Source organism: Dasypus novemcinctus, chromosome 17 (assembly GCF_030445035.2).
Source record: "Dasypus novemcinctus isolate mDasNov1 chromosome 17, mDasNov1.1.hap2, whole genome shotgun sequence".
Taxonomy (NCBI): domain Eukaryota; kingdom Metazoa; phylum Chordata; class Mammalia; order Cingulata; family Dasypodidae; genus Dasypus; species Dasypus novemcinctus.
Window position 1 is genome coordinate 84511673 of NC_080689.1, and position 23709 is coordinate 84535381.

A 23709-nucleotide genomic window follows, 5' to 3' on the forward strand; every position below is an offset into this window, starting at 1 on the left:
AGGAAGATGATGGGGGAGAAAAAAGAAAATGATGAAAATTTAAACATTAAGGAGATAAAAGGAATAGAGAATCAATCCATCAGGGCGTAAAGTTTAAAAGACCCTAGCCTAGAGGGTCAAGTCACCCTGACATTTGATCTGGCCAAGGGAAAAAAAGATTTCTATGGTACAGTCCCCTATAGGACATGGTTTCTCAGACAGATGGAGGAAGTAAACATATTCAAGTCTATTTGAGGAGGAAGCAGCTGGTGCTGCAAGACTCACTGCCCTACAGCGCTGGGGAGGAGGTTTCTGTTCGAGGCTGAAGCACTGTGGGAGGATAGCTGTTATACTGCTGACAGTAATAATCTCCCAGATCTTCAGGCTGGAATCTGCTGATGGTGAGAGTGAAATCTGTCCCAGACCCACTGCCACTGAATCGATCAGGGACCCCAGATGGCCGATTGGATGCATAATAGATGAGCAGTTTAAGAGCCTGTCCTGGTTTCTGCTGGTACCAGTTTAAGTAGTTGTAAACACTCTGACTGGCCTTGCACTTGAGGGTGACGGTCTCTCCTGCAGATGCAGCCACAGAGCCTGGAGACTGGGTCATCACGATGTCCCCACTGACACCTGCAACCAGAAAAGAATTAGAGCATACCTTCAATCATGAATGTAAAAAATATGTATCTAAGTGTAGGTTTTCTTATTTTCATATATATTCAGATCTGGTTTAGATGAAATGGTTTGCTCACTCTGCATGTTAAAAAAATTCTCCAGCTTTATAAAGATACTACTCTTCTAAACCTCTCACCTGAGGTCCAGAGTACTAGCAGGATGAGCAGTTGGGAATGTGACATCATCTTGCTCACCCGACTGATGTACTCAGGTCCCATCTCCAGGGAAACTGCATTAATAGAGCTCTGAGCAAACAACCAAGTCCCCGAGGAGCATATGCAAATCTATAGAAAGTATAAAGGCAAATGTACCTGTGCAGTGAGTTATGAAGATAAATTATGGATGGAGATAAAAATATCATGACCACAGGAAATGTAACTACACACCTGCAAAAGGCAAGAAATCAACTTAGCACCGCAACTTTCAACAATATTCAGCACAATTCGGAAAATGAAATATTTTATCCGCAATTGTACTCTTTCAAATCAACTGCACCCATCTTGAAAACAAAAGAAATTTATAAGAAAACATGCATTTGTAAGTGTAATATCAGAACTTAATTATATGTTATAAATATGGTACCAAAACCTACTTGGAATATACTCATATCATTGGATAGATTAAGATGTAGTACACGTATTGTGTATCTAACTCAGTCTATTTTAATATTCCAAAGGAACCTCACTTAATATATCCAAAGCAAGTCTTCTGTATTGCCCTTAATACAATATTACTCCCAGAAAGAAGTCATCAAATATTTACAAATCACCCTTAGGACTATCATTTAAGTCGACCACTTTCTAAAATCACTAATGAAGTCATTAGCAGACTTGAAGTGTAACACCTCCACCTAGTGGTCATACGTAAAATGGCTTCAGCTCCCAAGATCTTCATTTATTCCTGCACAAAACTAATGCTACTTTCAGAATAATGCAAATAACAATATCATGAACACGTCTAGGCATAGGATCTTAAACTATTAACAAGGAGAACGATTCGTTTTACTGGGAGGTTACACAGTAAACAAGTAACATTTCTGCAGCCATTACTAACCTGCTTCTTTGAGATTTCCTCCTCTGAGCTAAGCTGTTACTCAGGAAAGGTAGGGCCATGTGAACCTGCTCCATTTCAGGATCAACCCTCTGCACGAACAGTCAGAGGTAAGAGAAAATTTAGGACCCTTTAACAATTATATGGATAAAAAATTCTTCCAATATCATGATTATAACTTTTTCTGCAGACTTTTTCAAAAGCTTCTGAGGTTTTCCATGATGTGGAATGTCCTAAGGCATGTATTGTTCTAATTCTAATTAATAAGTTCATTTTCTGTAGTTTGTCTCCTTATGAGCACTTTACCTTAGGAGAGGGTCCCCTCCCAGCATTCAGGAATGGTGCTGCAGATGCCCACATCATCAGGGAGGGCGTTCCTTCTCATCTACAATCCACCCTGTTCTTGGTCCCCCATGTATTTGTGTTTAGACAATGTTAATATTTAATTCATGTTTCTTCTTTAAACCCATGTAATTTTTCCTCCTCATACATGAAGTTGCATTTAATATACATTCTTAAGTTTACTTATTTTGCTTGAATTTCTACTACTAAATTTACAGGTTTCCTGCATCACTGCAATATAATTTCCTTCACATTCTTACACGCAAAAATTCACATTCTTACATTCAAAAATTTAAAGTCATCATGGATGACAGGATGATAAACAAGGATGTGTCATGCAGGGTAACTGGCCCAGAGGGGTCCACCTAAAATGCGGAGTAAGGAAACATTGTCTTCAAGCAGGGGACAGTTGGGCTAATGCGTGAATGGAGGAGGGGGCTTTCCTTCAAAGCCCAGGGAAGAGCACTTCAGAAAATGAACAGGATTGGGAAAAGATGGTCCTGGTTATTTAAAAAAGACTAACAATACAGAGTGTGAAAGCAGAATGGGCCTGATCGAAGGGGAACATTAATTCGATGAAAGTTTGAGGCTTAGGTTATGTACTATGAGAATCCATGGAACAAGAGTTAGAATTAATTTTTCATTTTAGCAGGTACTTCTGGGTCATTTTACAAGCAATATCACTCTGAAGATGCAGACACAGTGGAAGCCACTAATGTTTCAGTGCAGCTGGGATACTAGGTTTCCTATCATCTCCTTCCCTGAAGTCATATAATGATTTTAAGAAGTGAAATTTTCCTAATGCTTTCCCAATGCCAAATATCCAATTAAGGTGCAATCAATCTTTGGTAAATGATTTAAAAAGAACACTTTGTTTTAATTAGAGTTCTAAAAAAGCCTGGGAACTCCTGCCCTCAGTATATACACACCTTCTCTCAATTGCTGAAACATTATTCAGGTGCTGCTGTGAAGTGATTTTGCAAATATCCTTAAAGCTGTTGACTTTAAGAAGGGGGGTCCAATTAAATCTTGCTCTGCTGGTCAGAGAGAAAGAACCCAGAGAATTCATAAATAATTAGTATTTGAAATAAAAGAATACATCCGAAGTTGGTTGTGGAGTTCCAGGAGACCATGTGGCAAGGAGTCTGTGCAGGCTTTAGGAGGAGAGAGCTGACAGCCAGCAAGGACATGGGATCTCAGCACTACCGCCTGAGGAACTGATTCTGCAAAACCCCATGAGCTTGGAAGAGAACTCTGTGCTCTGCACAGAACGCAGCCCTATTTAACCATGGAGGAACCTGAGAAGAAAATCATCAACATTGGACCCAGTCTCCTCATCTACAAAACTCTGACCTAATCAATTGCTAATTAGTTATGAAATGAGAGAAAAGTGATATACATATGTGTGTGTGCATATATGTATTAAATTGAACCACATGCTAGAAGGGAAGTCATAAATCCTGATACAAGAGTTATCATCCCATTGAGCTCATAGCTGAATGGTGTTGACACATGTCTCTTCTCAGGAAATGTGCTGTGCTTTATGCCCCTTTCACCCACAGATGATTTACTGATGAGTTACCACATCCACAGGGTCAGAGCTGAATACCGTGCTATGAAAATACAGGTAAGAACAGAACCAGCTTTGGAGGTGGTCAGGATCTGTCCCCTCTGTGTCCATGGCCATGTTCTCTAACAAATGAAGAAATTCTAGACAGCACTGTTGGTAAGAGCACAGTGAACTGGGGACATTCCAGGTAGATCTGAACCAAGCTGCTATCTTCACATTTGCTTAAGACTCCAGACTATTTCAGATTTCTAAATGTGGATGACTCATTCCTTCTACATGGGTCAAAATGGGAATACTGTATTTTGTCTTGATCTAAGCAGTAAACTGACTTATGCTTCCATTTATTGAGAATTTACAATTCTATGTGTTTTATTTACTTTTGTATACTCCTGTTTTTCAAATGACCAACAAAATCTTAATTATAGATAAAATCAACGTAGCAAGTACATTTTCTTGGCACAGCTCACACTGCCCCATGAATTTACCAGGGGGCAATTTCATGTCTGCTGTTGTTGCAGACATGAAATCAGGCTGATTGTAATAGGAGGCAAGATTCATATGCAGCCAGATCTAACATGCTTCAGGTTCTGAAACAATTCTACATTATCTATGGAATGCTGACTAGGGTAAGTATAGCTACAGGGCCCCAGTGAATGTGTTCAATTCATTGGGGCATGAATGGATGAAAGTAATGTGTTATCAAATTCTTAATATGAAGGCAAAATTAATCCTTAAACTTGAAATGAAAGAATACATCCGAAGTAGGTTGCAGAGATATGAGACCATGTGGCAAGGAAATTGGGCAGGCTCTAGGAGATGAGAGCTGTTAGACAACAAGGAATGGCATCTCAGCACTGCCACCTAAGGAACTGATTCTGTCAAACCCCATGGGCATGGAAGAGAATTCTGTGCTCTGGACAGAAGGCAGCCCAATTGACCATGATTTTCATCTTGCAGGAATCAGAAAAGAGAACCACCCACATTATACCCAGAAAGCTGGTCTACAAATCCCTGACCTAATAAATTGCTATGTAGTTATGAAATGAGAGAAAAATGAAATATATACTATATATGTATATACATATCAAAATGAACCATGTGCTGAAAAGGAAGTCCTAAATCCAGACAGAATTATCCCAATTAGCTCATGGTTCAAAGACAATGACACCTGTCTCTTCTCATGCAATGTGGTGAACTTTATGCCCCTTTCACCCACAAATTATTTCCTGACATATGACCACATCAACAGGCTCATGGCTGAATATTGCTCTATGAAAATACAAGTAAGCAGAACTAGCTATGAAGATGGTCAGGATCTGCTCACTCTCATTTACATGGCCATGTTCTCCGACAACTGAAGAAATTCTAGACAGGACAGTGAACTGGGACATCCCAGGTAAATCCGAACCACGCTGCTGTCCTCTCCTTTCTTTAACCCGGAATGCTTCAGATTCTTAAATGTGGATGATGTCTTATTTACAGGACATCATGGGAATGTTGCATTTTTTCTTGACCTAGGAAATAAAGATCTTGTTCATCCATTTCTGTTAGAAATTATAAGTGTTTGGTTTAATATTGTATACTCCTGTTGTTCAAATGACCAAAAAAAGTCATAATTAAATAAGATAAAATCAAGTTGGCAAGTATATTTGCCAGGACACCTCACAATATCCCATGATGTTACTAGGAGGTAATCAACACAAATGTACCGATTACAGATATAAAATTATGCTGAGCGATATATGAGGCCTGATTCACATGCAACCAGATCTAGCATGCTTCACGGTTCTGAAACAATTCTACATAATCTATGGAATTCTTGTTCCCCCATATTTCTACAGAGCCCCAGTGAATGTACTCAATTAGTTGGGGCATGAATGGATGAAAGTAATGTGTTAGCAGATTCTTAATATGAAGGCAAAATGAATCCTTAATCCTGAAATGATGAGATTTGTTGCCAAATGCACAGAATATTGATGTACAAAACAAAATATTACACTATTCTCTTAAAAGGTGAGCATTGCGTTAGCGGTGACCAAGACATTTTTCTGTAAAAGGTACATGATATTTCTACAAATTCATGTAAACCAAATGCATGCAGTATCTTTGATTGGATTATGGAAGAGGAACACAATAGGAGTAAAAAATTAGTTACATCTGAAAGAAGTCTGGAGTATGGTTATTAATACTGTACTAATGTAATACACTTAGTCAAATGTATGATGACTATGTAAGATATTAATTTTAAGGGGAAGTGGGTGAAAGTATACAGAAATTCTCTTGACAACTTCTGCAAATTTTCTATGAATCTAAAATTATTCAAAAATAAAAATTTATTTAATAAAACACATGGACAGACATCTTAGTATAACTGAATGAAACTGTATTTGACCAAGTGAGGTCTGCCAAAGATGAGGTCATGTAACATAATCCTATTCTAAAGCCAGACCCCATCAGGAGTGACAAGAAAACTCTTTCTCCAATTAGTCAGCATCTGACTTTGCAGGTGAGAGCTGCACAACTTGCAAAATTGCTTCTTTAACACCTGATATTCCTCACCTCTTTGAACCCTTTGGTCCAAACAAACCTACTTTAGAGCAGACTCTTCAACCATGGTAGGTGCCCTACAGGGTTTTCCAAGGGGTTTTCCCAGGGCCAAGGATAGATTTAATGGAATATATTTCTAGATCTATGTATTCTGCTCAAATTCCTTCTTAAAGTGGATCTTTCCAAGAAGAATCAAGTTGTGCTGCTGATTATCCTTTCCCACCACATGTGCAAAACCACCCTTAACTGCTTTACTAAGATAAGTGAACACTCAATCAACTTACTGTAGGCATATTCACAGGATACAAAACCTGTGCAACAAGAAATGCTGGAGGAAGCAGCCTTGGCCCAGTGCTTATGGCATCCGTCTACCACATGGGAGGTCCGCGGTTCAAACCCCGGGCCTCCTTGACCCGTGTGGAGCTGGCCCATGCGCAGTGCTGATGCACGCAAGGAGTGCCCTGCCACACGGGTGTCCCCTGCATAGGGGAGCCCCACGTGCAAGGAGTGCGCCCATGAGAAGAGCCGCCCAGCGTGAAAGAAAGTGCAGCCTGCCCAGGAATGGTGCCACCCACACTTCCAGGGCAGCTGATGACAACAGAAGCGGACAAAGAAACAAGAGACAACCGGGGGAGGGGGGGATTAAATAAATAAAATAAAATAAATGCTGGATTTTTAGAGATCCACGTGGGTCAAATGAATGACTCTAGAAACTGGCAATCATCTTGTGGTGGCAAATATTTCACACTAAGTGAAATGAAGGAAGATTTCATTGAATTGTCATGTCAAATATTCCAGTTTACAATCATGCAATTTCAAAATCATTATTTGCATACATTGTTCATTTTTTCTCATAGATTTTAATAACAACCTGACTAAAATCTTTGCATTTAGTAATTGCAACTGGCTAAGTACTGCAAGCTTAACTTTTCCCACTTCCTTGAATAATGGGATTAAAGTTTTCCAACTAATTTGGAATATAATTTGAAGAAACTTTATAAGATTTCTTTACAAAATGATCATAAACATAGAAGACACCTTGATTACATTATGTACTTCTAACAAAGGCTCAACATTTCTGAAAATTAACCTATAATTAGGAGCAAAGAGAGAAGGTGTGGAATGTATTATTTTGTGCTTATCCAATATCAAAATCGTCAAAGTCCCTGTTCAATTACTCTGTGTCGGCATGTGTATGCACAGGTGTATAGACCTGTGTGGTTAAACATATATATATTTATAATATATATGGATCATAATATTTATATATATAAACCTTTGTAAATTTTGATCACCACAGTTTCTCTTTGAGTTACTAGAATAGCACAGGCTGGTTGCATCAGAAAGTATGAAGTTTTTCAAGATTTTCAACCCTAAGAGTGAGCGCTAAGAATGTCACCTTCATCTTTCCTGGTTCATTGCAGGAACATCTCTCACCAACGCTGTGGAGCAGCACTGCTGACCTTAGCCTCACAAATGGAACTATTGCCTGGGTTTTGTGGCCAGAGATACATCAATAAGTGAGAAGCTGAAAAACATCTAGGTTCTGTTCTACTCTGTTCCCATGCCAGATTTTTTACAAACCTGAAGTTTTCCTAGTACATGATCCTCCTATTTAGGTTCTTCCATAATCTTAATGGGATATAATATAAATGTTGTAAGCAACACATGTCTCTCTACCTAGCTCTGCTAGAGATTGTATTTTTGCTTGATTACTTTATTTATTCATGGGTCAGACAACATCTCTGGATCAGTCTTCTCTCATTAGCTCAGATAAGTAAGACATTGATCAAATTATTCCGTCTCAGGAGAGCCAATCCATAAACTTCCATGGCCCCAATTTTTCAATTCCTCCTTGTTTCATGCATTTGATCATGTGCCTTTACAATTTTTCCTGCAAAGAGGTCCAGGCCACTTGCTTTCCTCTTGAATGTGAGCTTTTCCTGTGAATTCCATTGATCAGTATAATGCAGCCATAGGAAAATGTTTTGATTCTGTATTTTCAGGAAACAAAGAAATGCTGCAAGATGACAACATCCCAGAAGTTCAGGCTCCTGCTCTACTGGGTTTCAGGTGAGAGAAGATGTGCAAACTTGAAGGTGGTATTTTTTCTCAAAAGTGATCTTCCTATTCAGATGTAAAATACACCATATTAAAAGAGGATATGAAATAAATATTGCAATCACCTGTAAAGGTAAATACCAATATAAAATAAAGAAAATTTGCATTTTTGCTCATGCAAGAAGGTATTTTCCTCTCCTCCCTTTATTTAGATCATTTAGTTTAGAAAATTCTGATTACATAGGAATTCTCTGTCCACATCAGAGGTATGTACATTTTTTTAAAAGATAAATAAGTGCTTAGCATAATGATCTATTTTCTTTCATAGGCACTACCTATGTACTCAAGAGATTCTTGACACTTTATTTGAATATGTAATAGGACTCACCAGGATGGGAGTTTAATATTTTCTTTTTTATTTTGTGGGTCTTCACCCAATAAGATGATACCCTAGGAGAAGATGAGCACATTCAAGCCCTTAATATTAATGTGAAACTATGAATTTTATTCTTGAAAAGCTGAAACATGAGGGTTCCAAGGGGAGAGGGAGAGAAGAATATGTGGAACATAGAGCATATTTATATCATTTGAATTGTTCTGCATTATTTTTCAGTGTTGGATACATTATAATACATATGTCAAGCCCTATAAAATACTGTGATGCAAACTGTAAACATAATGCAAACTATTGACCATGGATAGTAGCAAGGTTTCAATATCTGTTTATCAGTTGTAACAAATGGACCATACTCATGTAAGATGTTATTAATAGGTGAAAAATGTGAAAGGAAGTTCAATGGCGTATATGAGGATCCCCTATTTTTCTATGTGACTTTTCTGTGACCCAAATCTTCTTTGAAAATAAAGTGAAAAAAATAAGACACTGGGGGACCATAAAGAAGAAATTGTCAGTACACATAAAAGATAACAGAATCTACAGTGATGAAAGACGCAATCCAAAAAAATTGGGGTGATTTTGTTTTGGGGGAGGTTTTGGATTACAAAAGTTACACCTATGGCAGGGAAGGATCACTGGTACAGGGTTCAGTGGTGGGGCAATTTATGGGGAGGATGTACCTGGGGAATGCCTCTATGGAATATGAATATGTTTTTGTTGTCATGGGTATTAACTCATTGGGTGAAAACCCACACTATAACTAACAAAAAGTAAATTCCCATGCTGGGGTGCCCTGCTACATTCTTTAAAAGAGTGTCAAGAAACTCTAAAGTACATAGTCAATGCCTAGCAGAAGAGGACAGAACAATATGCCAGACCCTTGATATTAATGCTTGTATTTATGAATCTTATACTGGTAAAATTGAAATTTAGTCTAGTAATATATGCTATCTAAAAGTTACCTCCTGAATTCCTCCTTGATATTTAAATATGGCCTCTGACTAAGCCAAACTCAGCATATAAGTTCACTACCTTCTGCCTGGCATGGGACATGACTCCCAGGAATGAGCCTACCTGGTAGCAAGGGATTCTGACCAAGCTCCAACTAGGGATGCATTTGGAAAAAGATGACCAAAAAGGGGAAATAATAACAATTACATCCATCTGCCCCATGGATTCAAAGGCCCCTTTCAATCAGAGGCAGAGTGGGTATCACCATCCCAAAATCCTCAAGATAGAGGAATGAGCAAACATAAGGGAAAAATGAAGCTATGGACCAAAGAAAACTTATTGTTATTCAATTAGTGGAAAATTTTAGCACTGATATAAAGACAGTGGTCACCAGAGGGTCTGAGGAAAAGGAGAGGGAAGAACAGGCATAACACAAACTCTTTTTAGGCCATTAGAATTCTTATGCTTAATATTGTAATGATAGATACAGGCCACTATATTCTTTGTCAAAAAGCTCTTCTAGAGTTTAGGACATGAGGCAAAGGCTGAACACTTCCCAGAGGAGAGAGGGATGTAGGAGGGAAATTGTGGTGACAGAAATGAGTTGAAACCAGCTGCTACTGCTGCTGGGCCCATGCCCTACCCTAAAGACACTTTAAAACTCTCAGTCCTCTGGGTCTGAGATTACAGATGAAGAGGGTTCCAGGGATCCACTGTCCCAGGAAAGCAGAGAGAGAGGGACATGGCATATGGTTGGCTCAGCTTCTGACCCACAAATTTGGTGTGCTGTTGTTGAGAAATAAAAAATGTAACCTAGCAGAAAACTACCTTATGTGCCACTATTGTCCCCCCTTTTGTAAATCAGCACATGAGAGCATGGCCTTGCAGGAGACTATCTAATGAGCCACTCTTGTAAACCACTTCTGTAAATCAGCCTGCAAGAGCATGGTCTTGCAGGAGACTATCTAACAAACACTCCTACTCCTCACTTCTATAAATCTGCCCGTGAGAGCAAGACCTTGCAAAAGACTATCTAATGAACCCCTTCTGCCCTCTATTTCTGTAACTCCGCTTGCAAAATTTTGCTGAATAACGTGTTAGCCAATGAGAGAGAGTCATGCCAGTCCCACATAAATCTTATATAATCCTATGAAAACTGAAAAATGGGGCTCAGAATTTGGAGATTAACTCTCCTCTGGGCCCACATGGTATAAATCTGTTCCTCTGCCTCGCTGAGTGCTGCCTTGGGTTTGTTCTGAAGTGCAGAACTGCAGGGTTTGTTGCAACAGTTGGTTCCCTGGCTTGGAAACCCAACCAAGCAAGACCTTTGAGCCTATGGTTTGGGACTGGCAGGTGCAGCTGGCAGAGATGTCCACACAAATGAGGTGGTACCACCTGTCCACTTGCTGGAGCCTGCTTCAGGGAAAGGATCCCTGTGGGCCATGTCCTCTGACCCAGCCTGACTCGGTAGTGAGGTGGATTGAACAAACATAAGAAGATGCCAGAATGGTGAGACCCTAGGTTTCTGAGTTCCAGTCAAGCATGTCTCCAGATGGAAGGGGAGACTGATCACCTCCCAAAATCTTGAAACTCAGGATTCCAGGATATGACAGTCCCTTTGGTGGGACTGTGTAACCCCTGAGTGATTGAGTGAATGGATGGGGACTGCAGATCTTGACTCTTCTGATAGGGTCTTTGGACCCATGGTCTGTGCTTCAGAGACTGAGCGGGCCACAAGCTGCTCTCCATGGCTACCTTATATGGCATAAATGCTAATCCAGACTCTACACAGATGCCTTAGCTAAAACAAGCCTAAGTTCTGTGAGGGACATGGACAGGCAGGCATCTGAATGGCCCCATGAGAAACTCCCCTCCTTTGTCCTGTAACACAGGTTCAGGGATGGGATCATCACAATCAAACTCACAGCCTTAGATTGTATGTTAAAAAAACCTCAAGAAGGGCTTTTCCAGGGATTATAGTGTCTGTGTATTCTGCAGAACTCTCCAGACACTGTGTGAATTGCAGTGGCCTAAATTTAGTGTTAACTGGCCCTCAGAGGGAAGCCTGGAGATAGCCAAGTTTTGTGAAGTTTGTCAAGAAATCACTTGGGCCTCTAACCACACTCATCAGTTTCCTTACATCAATTCCTAGTTAGAAATCTCCCAAACCCTGCCCTCTTGGTTTTGATTGTGTGTTGGAAGGAAGGGTAAGAGTAGGATCTTCGTTACTCAAATGGGAAGACCTCAAAAAAACTATTATTTTACAAAGATCTCCAGAGGAAGATTACACCTGCCATATGTTCCAGTGATTCTGGGACATCTCCCTGCCCTGGGGCCTTCACAAGCAGATTTCCCAGAGATTTCTCCACCTTCAGTCTCCCTGGGCCTTTAACTCCCCCCTGAAGGGGATCCTGAAACCCCTTTGGCAAGAAGACTTCTATCAGGACAGCCCACACTTCAGATGTCCCTCCATGAACCACAGGGTCCAACCCAGGTCAGTGTAGATGGGACAGTCCAACACAGGGGGCCAATCATGTTTTATCAGGCTTTCATAACTACAAACCTCTTAAACTGGAAGCACCACACCCCTTCATATTCAGAAAAGCCTCAGGCTCTTATCGACCTCATGGAGTCCATTTTTGAAATGCACCACCACACTTGGGAGGATGGCTGCCAACTCCTCCTAAGTCTGTTCAAAATGGAAGAGAAATGCCAGATCCTCACAGAAGCCAGAAAGTGGTTATGAGCACAGGCTCACACAGGTGTCTTGGAGCCAGAGGAATGAGCCCAAGAGGTGGCACTGGAAGCTCTACCAGCCTGGGACTTTAGCACAGATCAGGGGTGGGCTACCCTTCAGTGGTATTGAGAAGGCCATCTGAGAGGGGTATGGGAAGGAGCAAGGTGGACCACAAATATGTCAAAAATGGCCTCCATCACTCAAAACCTGAAAAACCTCCAAGAGATTTCTATGAATGACTCTGCAAGGACTTCAGGATCTACACCCCCTTCAACCTAGAGATCCCAGAGAGCCAGAGAATGGTCAACAATACTTTCATCAACTCGGATGCACCAGATATCAAACAGAAACTTCAGAACCTACATGGGTTCACAGGGATGAACATTTTCCAGCTCCTTGATATTGCAATGTATTCATCAATTGGAAAGAAACTGCTGAAAGGAAAGTGAAAAAGTGAATGAAACAGAAGTTCTCCATGTTAGCAGCAGCCCTAGGGAATCCAGACCCAAGCAATCAAGGAAAGCCACCAAAAAGGGGGGAATACTTCACCCTGGAACCTTCCACTGCTACCAGTAAAAAGTCTAATAGGATATCAACCCGTCCAAGTCTTGCGAGCCATAACCAATGCTACCAACACCCTGCACCTGGTCTTTCTGAACCTAAACCCCGTAATGGGGAAGTTACCACCTGGGCCACCTGGTTTACTTGTCTGAACTTAATGGACACTTTTTTCTGCCTGCAGGTAGCTCCCAAGAGCCAGTCCCTATTTGCTTTTGAATGAGAGAATTCCAAAACTCATCAAAAGACTCATGTAACTTAGACTGAACTCCTGCAGGGCTACAAAAACTTCCCCATGCTCTTCAGAGAAGCCCTGCTGGCAGATTTCACCTCCTACACATGGGAGGACTTAAAATGTACTCTTCTTCAGTATGTACATAACCTCCTACTGGCTAGCAAAATGGAAGAAAATTGCTGAGCCCTTCCACAACTTTTAATGCAACCTGGCTATAAAGTGTCTTCAAAAAAGCTCAGATTGGCCAGTGGCAACTTGGGTATCTAGGGTTCATCATCTCAAAAGGGCATTGAACATTTGGACCAGAATGAAAGGAGGTAATTTGTACTATCCCAACACTACCACTAAAAGAAAGCCTGTGATTTTCTGGGGATAGCACGATTCTGTCACATCTGGATCCCTGGTTTTGTGGCTATGGCTAAACCCCTTTATGAAGTCCTCAAGAGCCTGGTAAAAGAAAAACTCAACTGTTGTATAACCCAACATAAAGCCTTCAAAGAAATTTAAAAACTGTCCAAGAGACCCCTGCCCTAGGACTTCCAGATGTATCTCAAGACTTTAACATGTTTGTGTGTGAGAAAAACAAGGTGGACCTAGGGGTCTTCACTCAAACAGTCTGCCCCTGGCAGAGAACTATTGCCTATCTATCAAAACAGTTAAATCCTGTACCTGCCAGTGGCCTCCCTGCCAGAGGGCTTTAGCAGCAACAGTAGTCCTTTTCAAAGAAGCCAACAATCTCACCCTTGGGGAAACTGTTCATGTCATGGTACCACATGCTGTTACCACTTTAATTAACTCACACGGTCACCATTGGCTATCCAACCCCAGGCTTGCTCATTACCAAGGCCAGCTTTGTGAAAACCCCAGAATAACAGTACAAACCATGTGCACCCTGAATCCTGCCACTTTCATGCCAACTAAAAAAGGAACTCCTGAACGTGACTGCACAGAAGTAACTGGAGAGCTGTATGTGAGTTGCCCTGATCTCCAGGACTAGACACTTCCTTGCCCAGATCAAACTCAATTCACAGATCAAACTCAATTCACAGACAGCAGCAGTTTTATCAGAGATGGAGAGAGGCTTGCTAGATACACAGTAACCATGGCTCAACAAGTAATAGAAGCAACTCCCCTGTCCAAAGGGTGGTCTACATAACAAGCAGAATTCTGGGCACTAATTCAAGCCCTACAACTGGCTGCCAGGCGAACAATAAACATTTACACTGATTCTAAATATCCATTCACTATTTTACATATCCATGGAGCATTTTATAATTAGAGGGGAGACCAAATTGCAAGGGGGAAAGAAATAAAAAATAAAGACAAAATCCTTCAACTACTGGAGGCAGTCCAGAACCAAGCAGGGACACTGTCATCCAGTGTGGGGGACAACAAAAGGGAACAGATGCAGTTCCCAAAGGAAATATGCTGGCCAATGAAGTGGATTGACAGGCAGCCAAGAAAGCCCCCAAACTGCAGGTCATACTGCCAGAACTTCACCTGTCCCTTCTAAGGCAACACACTGTGAAATTAAACTATACCTGGGAAGAACAAGAGGGGCAAAGGGAGGGGGCACGAGATCCTGGAGGGAAACTGGCTACTCCCAGATAGCTGAGTCTTCATACCAAATGATTCCACCTACACCCTTGTTCAACAATACCACCTGCTCACCCACCTGGGAAAGACTGCTTTAGGAGCCCTACTTGGGAAATATTACTACATTGCCTGGATGACCTCACTCTGCACCACTGCTAGCAGCCAATGCCAGATTTGTGCTAAAACAGACCCCTCCCAAGATCCCCAGGCCCCAGCCAGCAACCAACACACAGGAACTGCCTTTTTTGAAGATTTTAAAATGGACTTTACAGAAATAAAAACAAGCTGAGGGTATAAGTACTTACTAGTAATAATGTGCACCTTCTAGGCCTGGGTGAAAGCCTTTCCCACCCACAATGAAAAGGCAAGAGTAGTAACTAAAGCTTTGCTATGAGAAATAGTTCCAGAATAGTTCCAGCACAGAATACATATCCGTAGGCAGCAGCAATGACCCAGGCTTTGTTGCAGCCATCGTCCAAGAGTTTGCAAAGTTGTTTGAAAATTCAGGGGAAACTCCACACAGCATACAGGTCCCAGAGCCCAGGGAAAGTAAAACACATAAAACAAGCTCTCAAAACCACCCTAGCAAAGTTCTATTAAGGAACTGGCCTCCCATGGGTAGATCTTCTCCCATTAAGCCTCCTTAGAGTCTAGATGCACCCCTGGGCATGAGGCTATTCACCTTTTGAAATCCTGTTTAGATAACCACCCCCAATTATTCAAACCTTTATGGAAAATCTCAGATTCCTTGGAGAAACTGGCTGAAGTTCCACCCTCCAGCAGTTAAAATAACACTAGCCCAAATACACAAAACTCTCCTGTCTCAGGATTCCATCCCCTTAGGCCAACCAGTACACCTGCACTTATCTGGAGACCTAGTTTGACTAAAAACACAAGAAAAAAGGGTCCCTCCAGCCCACCTGGAAGGGCCCACATACTGTTAACCTTGTAACCCCCACTGCTCTCAAAGTTTCAGGTATAGTTCCTCAGATTCATGATACCAGAATTAAGAGAGCACACTCCAATGAAAAACAAAATGACTAGATAACCCACCCTGTTCTTGACTGTCCCTTAAAAATCCAACTTGCCTGGAGCCACGGAGAATCACCAACACTTGACTAGATGAACTCCAGTTCCCTGTGGTTCCTGCTGCACTTCAGACTGCTCAGCTTACTGTTTGGTACTGAATGATCAACTACATCTTCCAGAGACTGGAGGGTAGTTAAAAGGATATTAATTTAAATAATGTACTTGTGCCTTGTAAAATGCTTTGATGCCTCAAGTTGTTTTCCCACTTAGCATGGGTGATGTCCTATAAAAATTATAAGAGCATCAAAGGGGGCAAATGGTGAGAAATAAAAATCATAACCTTGCAGAAAACTATCTAATGATTCACTCCTGCAACCAACTTCTGTAAATCAACCCACGAGAGTATGGCATTGCAAGACTATCTAATGAACCCCTCCTGCTTCTGCTTCTGTAACTCTGCTTGGAAAATTTCTCCTAGCAATGCATTAGCCAATGAGCCAGAGCCATGCTAGTCCCACAGAAAAACCTATATAAAACTATGAAAACTGAAAAATGGGGCTCAGAATTTCAAGACTAACTCTCCTCTAGGTCTGCGTGTAATAAATCTGTTCCTATGCCATTCCAAGTACCATTTAGGTTTTACTGCCACTCAGAACTCCTGGGTTTGCTGTGACACTGTGTCCCAGGAATCCTTCCAGGCCAGGTGAAGTTGCACCATTGTTTGCTTTGGAGCAGACAAGGGACTAAATATGTATGACCCTCCTAATCTCCTAAAAAGCCACTGGTGGTTGAGGTCTCAGAGGAGAGTGGCAATGTTTCAGATCTTAGAAAAGGAGGGGGCTGCCAGAGAGAGCTGGGGAAATGTCTCAGAGAAAGTTTGAATTACAAGTCTCATAGCTTCCAGACAGGAAGCTCTGTCACATTGATCCAAGTCTGTGTTGCAACAAGTACACTCCAAGAGGCATTGAACCAAGAACTGCCAGAGAGCGCCATCTTCTGGCAGACCAAGGAATTGCACTCAAGAAAATTAAAATAAGTACAAGAGGCTTTTTCTGGCCTCTTCAGCCTCTTTTCCCAAGGTCCTAAGAATCAAATCCACAACCAATTTCTAGTCCAGTGCCCTGCTTTGATCAACCAGCAGGACAATCCTAGCAATCCACATGAGCCAAGAATCAAGAGCAGTGATAGCACACAGCCTTCTTCAATTAAATACCTACAAATGAGAAAGAAATTGAGCATCTGAGAAAACTACATCCTAATCAGATGCCTAACATATGCAAAAAATATGAGCCATACTAAGAAAATAGAAGGGCACAAGGAAAAGAATATATTAAAGCCCCAGAAGAGGTGCAAAATTTGAGAGAATTAATCAGTGAGATGCACACAAATTTCCAAAATCAAATTAAAGAGTTGAAAGACAATATGGTTAAAGAGATAAATGACATGAAGAAGACATCGAACAAACACAAAGAAGAAATTGAAATCCTGAACAGAAAAGTAACAGAGCTCATAGGAAGGAAAGACAAAGTAGGTGAGATCAAAAACATATTTGACTGCCAAAGTAAATATTATCTCAAACAGCAGGGCTCTTGGGGGCTCTGGAGGCATCCAGACACTATAGGCAGGGCAGACAGCTCAGGAGTTTGGTGCCCTGCCAGTGGGCACTACTTTGGAATTTACCCTCCCCAGGGTGATAGAGTTGGACTCAGTTTTGCTTTCCCTACACATGTCTTCTGCACCTCTATTTGAACCTATATTTAGTACTAGAGTTGATGGTTGTGTGTCCAAGATACTTAAACCTTTGGGCTGTCCATATGCCAGTTGGGCCCTGAATCTCAACAGACTTGAAACATCTACTCTCTAGTTCATTGGACTCATCCGGGACAGCTAACAAGAGATAATAACTGACAGGCACCATCTCAAGGAACAGAGAGAGTCTGCAACTGCAAGCAGGAATGTCCTATCCATCTGTCCCATGGTATCTAGGCCCTCTTTCAATTGGAGGTGGAGCAGGCATCACCATTACAGAGTCCTCAGGGTTGAGGAATGGATGATGGACTAGAGTAGAGTTATAGTTGTTCTACTGTAGTCTTGTTGTGATCCTAGTAATGGAAGAACTTTTTATCTTGGATGTGGAGGCAGCGGCTACTGGAGGTACTGAGGGGAGATAGAAGGAAAAGGGGGTATAGTTTGGGGACATTTTTGCACGTGGGAGTTGTCCTGAATGACGTTGCAATGACAGATATAGGCCATTGTATATTTTGTAATAACTTGCAAAAACGTGCAGGAGAGAGTGTAAACTACAATGCAAACTATACTCATTGCTTAGTGGCGATGCTTCAAGATGTGTTCATCAATTGTGGCAAGTGTACCACACTAATCAAGGATGCTGTTGATGTGGGAAAATGTGGGACGGCTAGGGAGCAGGACATATGGGAATCTCCTATTTTTTGTGTAACATTTATGTAATCTAACTTTCTTTTAAAAATAAAAAAGTATATTAAATTTAAAAAAAAAACATATTTGAGGCATACAACAACAGACTCAAAATGAAATAAGAAGGAGTAAGTGATACCAAAGACAGGACAGCTAAAATTGAAGAGAGAAAAGAATGGAAAAAAATTGAGCAGGGGCTCAGAGAGTTGAATGACAGCACAAAATGCTACAACATATGTGTCATGGGAGTCCAGAGGAAAAGATAAGGGAAAAGGGACAGAAAGAATATTTGAGGAAATAATAGCTGAATATTTCCAGACTCTCATAAAAGAAATGAACTTATATGTCCAAAAAGCACACCATACCCCAATCAGAATAAACCCAAATAGACTTATTACAAAACATATACTACTCAAAATGTTAAATGTCAACGATAAAGAGAAAATTCTAGAGGAGCAGGGGAGAAGCAAACCATCATGTACAAGGCATGTCCAGTAAGACATAACAAAGATTTCTCTTCAGAAACCATGGAGGCAAGAAGAGAGCAGTATGATACAATTAGGACACTGAAAGAAAGAAAATGCCAGCTGAGAATTCTTTATCCAATAAAATTGTCCTTCATATATGAAGGTGAGTATAAAATATTCACAATGAAACAGAAACTAAGAGAGTTTGTCAAAAAGAATCCACATGTGCAGGAAATAATAAAGGAAGCCTTAAAACATGATAAAAAAGACAGGAAAGACAGACTTGGGGGAGAGTATAGAAGAAAGAATAGCAGAAAGGATAACCAAAAGAGTAAAAAGACAGACAAAATAAGATATGACATATGAAAACCAAAGAATTAAATGGAGGAAGTGAATAATGCATTTACAGTAATATCATTGAATGTGAGTGGATTAAACTTCCCAGTCAAATGATACAGGCTGACAGAATGGATAAAAAAGCATGAGCCATCCATATGCTCATATGCTGCTCACCTTAGACCCAGGGATACAAACCAGCTGGAAGTGCAAGGTTGGAAAAAGAGACTCCATGCAAACAGTAACCAGATAGAGCAGGGGCAGCTATACCATTATCAGACAACAAAAAAACTTTATTTTTTTAATATTTTGTCTTTATTTTTTAATATTATGTTAAAAAAAATATGAGGTCCCCATATATCCTCCACCTCCCTCACACCCCTCCTTCCCGCATAACAACAACCTCCTCCATCCTCATGACATATTCATTGCATTTGGTGAATACATCTCTGAGCACCGCTGCACCTCATGGTCAATGGTCCACATCATAGCAAACACTATCCCACAGTCCACCCAAGTTATGAGACACAGAATGTCATTATATATTAAGAAAAGTTACAATAATACAGGAAGATATAATAGTCATAAATATCTATGCCACAAAAAACATGAGACAAACTCCAGGAAACCTGAAGGGAGAAATAGATATCTCTACAATAATCATTGGAGACTTCAAACACCACTCACATCGTTAGTCAGAACAACTGGACAGAAGATCAACAAGAAAACAGAGAATTTGAACAATGCAATAAAAAGTTAGACATAACAGACATATACAGAACACTGCATCCAAACTCAGTGGGTTATACATTCTTCGCAAGTGCCCATGGATCTTTCTCCAGGATAGACCACATGTTGGGGCACAATGCAGCTCTCTATAAATATAAAAAATTGAAAGAATGTAAAGCATCTTCTCTGATCATAATGGAATGGAACTGGAAATAATCGTCAGCAAAAAAGTAAATTTGCAAATGTGTAGAGGCTAAACAACACACTCATAAATCATCAAGAATCAAGGGAGAAATTGCAAATGAAATCAGTAAATATATTGAGAAAAATGAAAATGAGAACACAATTTATCAAAAAGAAACAAGAGCCTTTCGACAAATGAAAAAAAAAATTTGGGATTCAGTGAATGCAACCTTGAGAGGGAAATGTGTAGCCATAAATGCCTATATTAAAAAGAAAGAAAGAGATAAACTCAAAGATTTAACTGAACCACTAAGAAACTAGAAAAATAACAGCAAACCAATCCCAAGCAAGCAGAAGGAAAGAAATAAGAAAGATTAGAGGAGAAATAAATGAAATTGAGAAGAAAAGGCAATAGGGAAAATCAATAAAAGCTGGTTCTTTTGGAAGATCAATAAAATTAACAAACCCCTAACTAGACTAACAAAGAAAAAGAGAGACAAGATGCAAATAAATACAATCTCACCCAAAGAGTTCCAGGAAAGGCCAAGTTCTTAATGTTGTCCTGGGTCAGCAAACACTCTAAGGAATGAGTCAGGAGATGCAGTGTCTTGGGCAGATAGAGGAAGAGTGCATGCTCAGAGCTGTGGGGGGAGGAAATAGCTGGTGCAGCAAGGAAGCACCTACAGGCAGCCAGGGGAGGGGGTTTGTGCTGGAGGCTGAAGATCTGTGGGAGGAAGGCTGCTATACTGCTGACAATAATAATGTCCTCCATCTTCTCCCTGCAATTTAATGATGGTGAGAGTGATAAACTGTGTGAGACTTTCACATGGAGCTGAAATGCACAAGGACTTCTGTGGTTCTGTTTGTGTTTAGATGTCACCATGTTTATCAGACGTCCTTTCTGATCTCATGCCCTGACAATTAAGTTGATTGCAAACAGACTGCTAAGATTCAATAGGGCAATCTTGTATGTTTTAGATATGTTCTGAAGAAATACACATCCGTCTAGATGAGGGGGCAATGCCCTTGATTCACCTGAATCCAATGACTATCATTACATTTTCAAGTCTGTCCTTTCTGTATTGGATGGAATCCCTTTTACCTTAGAGGAGGAGGAGAGACTCAGAACACCAGGATATCAGTCAATGCAACCTCTGAATGGTCTTCAATTAGTCATTTGACAAGAACATAGGAATAACTTTAATTTTTATTTTAATTAAAAGAGAAAAACTTGGCTTCTGATATTATTATGTCGTATTTTAAATACCATATAGTTCCCATTGGTTCCAGCAGCTACAATATTGACTTGGCAGAGACCATGTTAATATGTACAAGTCAGAAGGACCTGGATAGATAAACTGCAAAACTCTGTGATCTTGTACCCTACAAGAGCAGCTCACCACTACTTACCAGAACTGAGGTCCTTCAACTTCATCTGCTGAATTTTTCATCTTGCCAAAATCTTTGGTCTAGGCATCTTGCTCTTATATCAGTGCTTGGGAAGACTTACGTTCAGCAGGAAAAGTGAAAAATTGCCATTTAGCAGTAATGTGCAGTATCACTTGTGAGTTTATCCTAGGTGAAAATAATAATACACCCTGGGGGAAAAAAAAAACAGAAGAAAGAAAAAAGACCATAGAAGATTAGATAAAAGAAGAGAAAAGAAACGGGAAGAGAAGAAAGTATATACTTTTGGGTCCAAGTTTTATAAAAGTCAAGGACCAAAAAAGGGTTTAACTCTAAAGCCATTTTTATCCTTAAGGTATTCAAGGACAGTACAAATAGTTGACCTCTGGTTCCAGGGCTATACAGGAGTCTGAATGAAAAAAGACAGCCAGGAATTTACCCATGTGGGTACATTATCCTGAAAGACCTTACAGAGTATACTATGGGCAAGAGGGGCACAAATTTCAAAGTAAATGTGAATCAAAGTAAAAGAGGAATCTATCCTTCTGCAACAGAGAAAATCTAATGGGAAGGCTTTAGTTTTGTTACAAAATGGATAATGAAAGATACACTAGCAGTGTAAAGAGAAACATAACTGAAAAGAGCTATCTGTAAATATTAGCTTGCTGCAAAAATAATTGTGGTTTTGCATTATTGAAATTGCTATTTGATATTGGCATGCATTGTTAAATATAGTTATGGTATATATTTGTTTTAATATGTATTTCTTGCTTTATGTTTTTTTGCAATTGGCTTATTAATTGCTGTTTATTTTATATTTATTTTAGACTATGGAGATGATCTTAGACCAAAAGCAAATTTGAGCGATTTTCTTATTTGAGTTCAAAATGGGTCATAAAGCAGCAGAGACAACTCACATCATCAAGAACACATTAGGTCAGGATCTGCAAACTTATGTACAATGCAGTGGTCGGTCAAGAAGTTTTGCAAAGGAGATAAGAGCCTGGAAAATGAGGAGCATGGTGACTGGCCGCCGAAAAGTTGACAACGACCATTGAGAGAAATCATGAAAGCTGATCCTCTGACAACTACACCAGAAGTTGCTGAAGAATTCAACATCGAACATTCTATGGCATTTTAAGTAAATTGGAAAGGTGAAAAAGCTTGATAGCTGGGTGCCTCGTGAGGTGACTGAAAACTTTAAAAAATCATGTTTTGAAGTGTTGTCTTCTCTTACACTATGCAACAACAAATCATTTCTTGACCAGATTGTGGCATGGGACAAAAAGTGGATTTTGTGCAACAACCAGTGACAACCAGCTCAGTTGCTGTACCAAGAAGCTCCAAGCACTTCCCAAAGACAAACTGGAACCAAAAAAAGTCATGGTCACTGTTTGGTCATCTGCTGCCAGTCTGATCCACTACAGCATTATGAATCCTGGTAAAACCATTACCCCTGAGAACTATGCTCAGCAAATCCATGAGATGCAATGAAAATTGCAATGCCTGTAGCCTGCATTGGTCAACAGAAAGGGTCCAGTTCTTCTCCATGACAGCGCCCAATGGCACGTCACACAACCAATGCTTCAAAAGTTGAACGAATTGGGTTATGATTTTTGCCTCATCTGCCTTATTCACCTGATTTCTTGCCAATTGACTGCCAGGTCTTCAAGCACCTCAGCAACTTTTGAGAGAGAAAATGCTTCCACAACCAGAAGGGTGCAGAAAATGCTTTCCAGGAGTTTGTTGAATTTCAAAGCACAGGTTTTTATGCTACCAGAATACGTAAAAATGTGTTGATTGTAATGATTCCTATTTTGATTAAGAAAGATGTGTTTGAGCCTATTTAGATCTAAAATTCATGGTCTGAAACCACAGTTCATTTTCCACCAAACTAAAAATATTACAGTATTTTATAAAATTGTTTTTACATGACTGTCAGGATGCACACATCCAAATTCTGTAAAACACTGCAAGCTGGGAACTCCAAAGAAGGTTTTCTGTTTTTTGGGTTTTTCCCCCCAAATTCTACTCAATTTATTCATTTTTTAAAAAATATTACATTCAAAAAATATGAGATCTCCATTCACCCCCAGCGCCCCCACCCCACCACTCCCCCCATAGTAACACTCTCCCCCATCATGACACATCCATTGCATCTGGTGAGTACATCTCTGGGCATCGCTGCCCCCCATGTCCTGTGGTCCACACCATAGCCCACACTCTCCCACGTTCCATTCAGTGGGCCATGGGAGGACATAGAATGTCTGGCAATTGTCCCTGGAGCACCACCCAGTACAACTCCAAGTCCCAAAAATGCCTCCACATCTCATCTCTTCCTCCCATTCCCTGCACCCAGCAGCCACCATGGCCACTTTTTCCACATCAATGCCACATTTTCTCTATTATTAATGACAATAG

At 40.4% G+C, this 23709-nt stretch overlaps 1 gene segment (V, D, J or C); it reads right to left on the minus strand.

Annotated features, from left to right (window-relative positions):
• Positions 1 to 268: 268 nt before the first annotated feature.
• Positions 269 to 23709, minus strand: part of LOC131273783 (immunoglobulin kappa variable 3-20-like) — a 126274-nt gene continuing 102833 nt past the window's right edge. Inside the window, 1 exon segment of the V gene segment in view lies at positions 269 to 612. Within this exon segment, the coding sequence occupies positions 269 to 612 (344 nt within the window).